Source organism: Trachemys scripta, chromosome 18 (assembly GCF_013100865.1).
Source record: "Trachemys scripta elegans isolate TJP31775 chromosome 18, CAS_Tse_1.0, whole genome shotgun sequence".
NCBI classification, from domain to species: domain Eukaryota; kingdom Metazoa; phylum Chordata; order Testudines; family Emydidae; genus Trachemys; species Trachemys scripta.
The window spans coordinates 17,114,390-17,122,080 of NC_048315.1; the positions used below are offsets into that span (position 1 = coordinate 17,114,390).

Genomic DNA, 7,691 nt, shown 5'->3' on the forward strand with positions numbered 1-7,691 from the left:
GGAATCAAGGCATTTAATGTGGTGCTGCATTCATTTATTTCAAAGACCCCCAATTCGGCCTTATTCAGCAAGTGCTTTAGACTTGCTTAATCCATGAAAGTGTCTAATGTGAACCGCACGCATAAGTGCGTTGCTGCGTAGGGGGAAAAAATTAGGCGTGTGCTTAAATGCTTTGAGCTTGGATCAAAAAAAGTTAGGGGTCTTAAACTTTTAGGATGGAGTTTTAATTTAGCTGTTACATTTCTGTAACCAAGTATTTCAAAACCGAAGTCTACCTTTGTAATCAGCCTCTTGTTACATGCTTCATAGTGCTGTCAGGAAATTATCATTAGGTTTCGGCTCCTTTGAAAATATTGTTCTTCATGTCAAAAATGGGGTCATTAATCTGAGTTACCCTCATTCCGCTTAAATGACTGTTGTTGGTTTGTTTGTTTTTTCAGGGACTGTGACCTCACCTTGTTAAAGCCTCTCTGGCAGCTTTTCACCCACATGGAAAATAACCTGTGCCATGACATGACCAAGCCTGGTATTCTTCTTCTTCCTCTTCATCGTGCACTTACGGAACTCTTCTTCGTTACAGAGAGCAGAGTGAATGTAAGGAATCCATTTACCCATATGCTCCCCTTTCCCCAGCAATGGGCATAGCATGTAGAATGCATTGTTAGACTGCTTTCTGGCTCCTCAGCACAAATAGGTCAGGATTTCATAGGCACCAGGCAGGTTGGAAACATTTTCCCTTGAGTTCAATGTCAGGTTCTAATACAGGGACATATACCTGTACTATGCTACCTCCTTATCAATTATACAGCTTAAATAATGGGCACATTTCTTCCTAAGGTACTAAAAGAGGGATATTCTAAGCCTCTGCCTATGCTCAGGGGAGAGCTGGGTTTGATAACCATTTGAAAACATGGTTTAAATGTGACACTCTTTCTGAGCTGGATTTGAACACTGTATGCGATCAGTATAGACAGGGCCAATCTACACTGAAACCCAAAGTCAAAATTGTGCTCAAATCCTGTAGTCTTGAGCATAACTATAGACCAGTTGGGGGAGCTATAGGCCTATCAACTTCACTTCAATACCTGGAAAGATACTGGAAGAAATTATTGAACAATGAGTTTGTAAGCACCTAGAGGATAATAGGGTTATAAGTAATAGCCAGTATGAATTTGTTGAGAACAAATCACGCCATGCCAAACCAACCTAACCCTTGACAGGGTTCCTGGCCTAGTGGATAGGGGGAAAGCAGTAGATGTGATTATATCTTGACTTTAGTAAGTCTTGTGGTGCAGCCCCACATGACATTCTCATAAGCAAACTAGGGAAATGTGGTATAGATGAAATTACTATAAGGTGGGGGTGCAAAACTGGTTGAAAGGCTGCACTCAGAGTAGTTATCAGTAGTTTGCTGTCCAAACTGGGGATATGTATCTAGTGAGGTCCAGCACAGGCTTGTCTGGATCCAGTACTATTCAATGTCTTCATGAATGACTTGGATAATGAAGTAGAGACTGTGCATACAAAATGTGCGGATGACACCAAGCAGGGCGGGGGTTCTAGCTCTTTGGAGGACAGAATTAGAATTCACAGCAGCTTTGATAAATTGGAGAATTGATCTGAAAACAAGATGAAATTCAATAAAGACAAGTACAAAGGATTTGAGAAGGAAAAAATCAAATGTACAACTACAAAATAGGAAATAACTGGCTAGTCAGTAGTACTGCCAAAGAGGATTTAGGGAATATAGTTCATCACAGATTTAATGTGAATCAAGAATATGTTGCAGTTGCCAAAAAACAAACAAACCGAAAAAAAAAAAAACCTGTTATCATTCTGGGGTGGATTGATAGAACTGTAGTATGTAAGAAATGGGAGGTAAAGTTGATAAATTGAAGAGAGTCCAGAGAAGAGGAGTAAAAATTATAAAAGGTTTATGAAACCTGACCTATGAGTAAAGGTCAAAGAAACTCAACATGTTTAGTCTTGAGAAAAGAAAACTGAGAGAAGACTTGATGACAGTCTTGAAATATTTTAAGTGCTGTTATAAAAATTTCTATATCCACTGAAGATAGGGCAAGAAGTAAATAGAGAAGCAAGGGAGATTTAAGTTAGATATTATGAAAAAGTTTCTAACTATGAGAGTAGTTAAGCTCTGGGATAGTTTTCCAAGGCAGGTTGTGGAATCCCCGTCATTGGAGGCTGTAAGAATAGGTTGACAAACACTTGTCAGGGATGGTCTGTGTATGTGCAGAATGCTGGACTAGATAACTTTTCAAGGTCCCTTTTAGCCTTATGTTTGTATGGGTTTGTGACAATTTTGATGAATTGGCTCTGTAGATCCTATGGAGAGTGGAATGCTAATGCTGATCAGTAAAGTAACGTTGTTAAAAACACCTTGCTAAAGCAATCTCACTGAGCATGTTTCTGCTTCAGGAGCTTGGATCTCTACAGGACTACTTGCTTGCCTTAAATACTGAAGAGCATCTTCATCGTTGCACAGCACAGGTAAAAAAAACAAAACCAAATAATCCCTGTCCAAAGTATCTCCTGCTCTGTCCTGCAAGAGACAGCCAGTCATTCCTGATTGCAGAATAGGCTTTTATTTCAGATAAATATATAGTCACTGTTGTTAGCACAAGCTCCCAAAATTCAATTTCACTGGTTTAAATAATGATTCCTTAGATGTGAAAGGCTAATGCCCTGATCCATGCACCATCTGTTCCCTCTTCACACCCACCTCAATCTGACATTCATATTTCAATGTAGTTGGTTACAAAAAAGAGCTTATAGTTTCAGATAGTGGCACTGCAGCCCCAGTGCATGAAAAACAAAATCAATATGAAATAGCAGGGGGAGGAAATGGCAGCTACAAACTGACTCAAATCACCTAACTTAATGTTGTCTGTCAAGTGAGTGGTCCACCATGTGAATTTAATCAGCAAGAAAACTGCCTTGTAAGTTTTTATATCAACCTTGCAAAACTGATGGAAATTTACAAGCCCAGGCATAAAATGTAGTTGTCTGCTTATTAGTATGGTGGTTGGCAATGGAAAAAAAGTATTTACTCTCCTCTTTAAATTTTTTTTACCTTCCCCAGATGATTTGAGTAGTCTTGCAAGATTGGTGTAGATCCAGCACTATTTGTATCTTCCTTCCTGACACCATTGTTTGGGTCCCTTTGAGCGCCTGCTGATGAAACTACTTACAAATGGTGTCCTCCTTTATTGTTAGCCACCCAAGAATAATATTACAGATAATGGCAGTTGAATGGATGAGTTATCAAAACCAAAACTCGTGTCCCACATCAGGCTTTCTGCATTCCTTTTCCTATCGCTTAAGTCATACAGAGCCCAATTCTGCGCCCACTGAATTCAGGGGATCTTCCCTATTGAATTCAATATTAGCAGCCCTTGCCCCTGAAAGAGTTATTTTTTTTTCCAGACACTTCCTGAATTCAATTTTGCTCTCCCGACGTCTCTGTGGCATCTCCAGCTTCCTTCTTAACCCTCAGCTCATTTGATATGAGACTCCTTCATCTTAGTAAAACCCACTGTTCATTTAGAAGTGATACTACAATGGGATTTGCCTGGTGCATCCACCTTAAATGACTTGTCCTCTACATAAGCAAAGCTTTAGCAGATGGGAGGCATCTGGGCAATCGGAAATGCAGTTGCTTTTTTGTTAAGCATCCAGAGCTGTTGGATGCATGACGGTTTACTTCATTGCCAAAAGATAATCAGATGGATAGAGAACAACCTATTCCTATGTCTGTTAAACTCACGCAGCAGAGGGTGGCTTTTTAGAACTTAAAGTAACCATTACTTGATGGTGATAATCTTTGTGATGCTTAACTTTCTTTTCTTCCTCCTCTCCAGGCCCTGAAAAACATTGCTGCTATCAGCCTTGCCATTAACTATCCAAACAAATCAACAAGTCTCTGGAATGTTTAATACTGGCTCATGGCTGGAGTGCATGGGATAGAATAGTTTGTCCATAGAAACCTTGGAACAAACATCTTCACTCTGTTCAGGAAAAGTTCCTTCAGCTTCAGCGTATGGGTACTCTGCAGCCTTCCTTCCTTCCACTTTGATGTAGAATTTGTAAAAGTAAAAGCGCACTTCAAAGAAAAAGCACATTTTGGAGTAACTCACGCATCACCGACAGTTACATACGCACATATTGTAGCATGTTAGAGTAAACAGAAAAGTATTTTTTTATTCCGAGAGTGAACAGGAGAAGATTTCTGAAGTATGAGAATGGAGAAGGCCCAGTGCTTGTACTATCTGTTCCCAGTAAAACCGAGTGACTATAACTGGAAGGGACCGCTTGAAAAGTTTTGCTGAACTTACGCTGGTGCCACCAGCAGCATCCATTTTTCACTGGAAGTAAAATTGGTGAAGAAGAACCTTGGTGGACTGTGTAAGAGTAAAAATGGCCCACTCTTGAAACCTGTCATGTTTCACTTTGCTTTGAAAGGCACTACGCATGGAGAAAAACCTGCAGCAACTAACTCATTACTGAACTTTAGGTTTTAAAACAAATATAGAGAGATTCAAAGAGCAGTTAAGATTCCAATGGCAGAGCACCCTTCTGAGAGGTGAAAGCCTCTACTGTTCTTTTTGGTTTGATCGACTGATCTTACCCTACTTTGTCTTAAATATGTACAATGCATTCTTCTGGTTTAGTACAGAAACCACAATGGCTCCCTTGGAGTAGCTTTCGAAGAGGTGGTATGAGAAGCTGAGGAGCACTGGCTGTGATGCATAACTTGTATGTTTCTCAAATATGGCATCTTTCCAAGAAATTATTCATGGCATATTCTTTGCTACTGGTGGCCCAGGAGCGCCTTCTGGTGAACGTTGGAAAACCCTGATTCCCAGCATCAAGGGATGATTCGGGGGGGTTAGTGATTAACCCAATTTATCTCATATAGCAATAACTGCATTACTCCTGCTGAATGTGGAATAAATAGCAGACCTCTGTGTTGAAATAAATTGGCTTTAATCTTGCCCAAATTTGCTGGTTATTCCGTTTCCAAAGAAGACTGCAAAGAGCTTAAAGGGTTGTGGGGCTACATTTTGTGTGTGCTAATTGCCTGGTTGGTTTTGTTGAATGTAAAATCTGCAAAACTTCTATTGTGCTTAGATTTTTTTTTTCCAGAATGAAACGATGAAGAAAGCATAACCAGATGCATCTGTAGTAGAGACTGGAAAGCTGATCAAAATGGCATAAGGACAATGACTGTGTTGGAACTGAGTGTTGTGTTCACTGGCTTTATTTGCCCAAAAAGGCCAGTGGCTAGCACTGTCATATGTATAAGAGCCCTGCATTTGGGAATAGTCTATGGAATGATGCTCTTCCAGCCACCTGGGACTGGGAGTATCTTAAAGGCGGTGCTATCTCCCTCTGGGAGGGAAATATGCAATGTGCTTTAGTGCCCCCATTTTTTGGATGGTCATTGGTGCTGCAGCCTTGGAAGTAGCTGGTTGGCTCCTATTCCATTAGGAGAATGCAAGGCCAGTGCTGTTGTGGGAGAGACGTTTAAATTGGAAAGAGTACTCTGAATGAAGGGGTTAAAAACTGAAGACCCTCATTGGCACCAGAAGTTGCAATCACTGTCTTTCGGGGGACGGGACGGCTCTCTTAGTAAAAGCAAATCCCAGAATGTAGGAAGAACTTGTCCTCTGCCCAAGTTTGGAAAAAGGCAGAGAAATGCAGACTGCTCTGAAAACTTGCCTGCAGTCTAACATAATGAAAGTTAGTTCCCTTTTCCTTTCCAGGGTGAGACATTGTTGAGTACTAAACGCGAGATTTACTTGCATCATAACTTGTAACTCATAGGTAAAGGCATTTGCAGTCTTATCCTTTGGTTCCCTCTTAGTGATGCCTCTCAGTTTGTAATCTGACTGCAGGAGAGGCTAGGAGCTTCCCTGATAAATCAAATGCATGTCTCTGTCTGACAGTGTGAACTCCTACTGGAGAATCTGGGGTGGGGGCGGGGTTATTGCACCAAAACTGTGGTCATCTTCTGAAGTCCACTTTCATGAACAGTGTGTATTGTATCAAAGGGTCAGATAAGCATTTTAAAACTGCTGCTCTGGGACAGTGTGGATTTCCTACCCACTGTCTCGGAACGAGTCCCTGGTTAGTTGGTAAATCCCTGGTGACAGGTTGATTGTGTCGTTTGTAAGGCATGTGATGCGCTGTTGAGATCTGCCCAAGTTTATTTACAGAAGGTTTTTTCCTCTTTTTACATCAGGTTTACAGACTGTACAGAGATCCTTCACTGATCCTATCATGGCGTTTCCTCATTCTCATTCTTTTTCTGTTGCACTGTATTTTTGCTTTCTATATAACAATATGCACAAAGGCTGTAAGAATGACACAGGAGTGGCCAAAGTTTCTATCTTAGGCGTACCACTTACTATCCTTGCCAGTCAGCCATCTTGCTCTCAAAGGGCTACAAGTGGCATTAGCTGCTAAATATTCTTTCCACCCACTAGATGGAAGTGAAGGACTGTCCCTTGGCTTGACACGGAGTCTTTCACTGCCTTAAAACTTGCTTCTTCATTGTGGGTTTTTAGGGGGCAAGAAAAATTGATTTTTTTTTTCTATCATGTAAAAAGGGGAGGAGGCATAACCAAATGAATTGAATATTTATGACCAATAGCTCTGAAATCCTGCAGCAGTTCCAAGTGGATGCAGATGGTACTATGGAATAGTACAAAGCTGGCTGGAAAACAGGTATGCTGAAGAAAAAAATGTGCCTAATTAAAAAATGATTGTGTCCTGAATCACATACGATGTATTTAACACAAATCACATTGTTCCTAATGATACATGTGACTTGTTTTCATTAAACACTTTAAAAGGTTTTTAATTTTTTTTTCTTACGGGTTTACTACTTTGCAATTTTTATCGGTTTTGGTTGTTTGAAATAGATCAGACCTTTAGATTTATTCCAGTTCAGCTCAACATGTAACAAGAAAGTTATAGATGTGGGTAAAATATGCAAATGAAGAGAAATATATTGTAAAAATTCTATAAAAAGTACAACACTGTGTCTATAGTTTTCTGTTTTTCTTTCCCTCACTGAAGATTAAATATTGAATTTGCCGCAAGAGCTAGGGGTTTACTTTGAGTGTTAATCATTAGGGACAGGATGACTGTAAGTAAACCTCTTGTCCTCCTTAGTATTGTGTAGCTGATATCACACTCTGCCACACAAACATCACATGAGGCTTGGCTTAGGCTCCAATCCTGCAGTTGGTTCCATGTGGACTGACCCCTGTGCCTATATAGAGGCCCGTTGACTTCAGTGGGGGTCTGTCTGTGTGGGTCCAGTTGTAGGGTTGGGCCTCAATTTGTTTCAAGGTGGTGGTTCACACCTATAGAGTTCCTGTACTAATGTGAGTCTTGTCTACATTGAGAGACACTCCTGTGCCAGAACTGCTCCCATACTGTAAATGGGAGGAGGTTGCTGGCCAGGGTGATTCTCCCCACTGGACCATTAGAGCTGCCATTTGTTGGCCTTCTAAGCATGCTACAAAGCCTATTTTATCCACACAGGCTTTTTCCTGAGAGGCTGGTTGGTGGGAACGTGAGGGCTTTTCCCTGGAGTGACAAGTTGGGAGTCTCCTCTGGCATTTGGCCAGTCCGGAAGTTGGTTTCCCCTTTTGTACAAAGCC

The 7,691-nt window shown here is 40.9% G+C and overlaps 1 protein-coding gene across 2 annotated transcripts in view; it reads left to right on the plus strand.

Moving 5' to 3' along the window:
- ZZEF1 (zinc finger ZZ-type and EF-hand domain containing 1) overlaps positions 1 to 7,064 on the plus strand; it is an 87,232-nt gene extending 80,168 nt beyond the window's left edge. For both annotated transcript variants that reach the window (XM_034752211.1, XM_034752213.1), the window contains exons 53-55: positions 441 to 594; positions 2,437 to 2,508; positions 3,879 to 7,064. In XM_034752211.1, coding sequence (XP_034608102.1) covers positions 441 to 594; positions 2,437 to 2,508; positions 3,879 to 3,953 — 301 coding nt within the window. In that variant the 3' untranslated portion in view covers positions 3,954 to 7,064. The remainder of the gene's footprint in view (positions 1 to 440; positions 595 to 2,436; positions 2,509 to 3,878) is intronic.
- Positions 7,065 to 7,691: the final 627 nt, after the last annotated feature.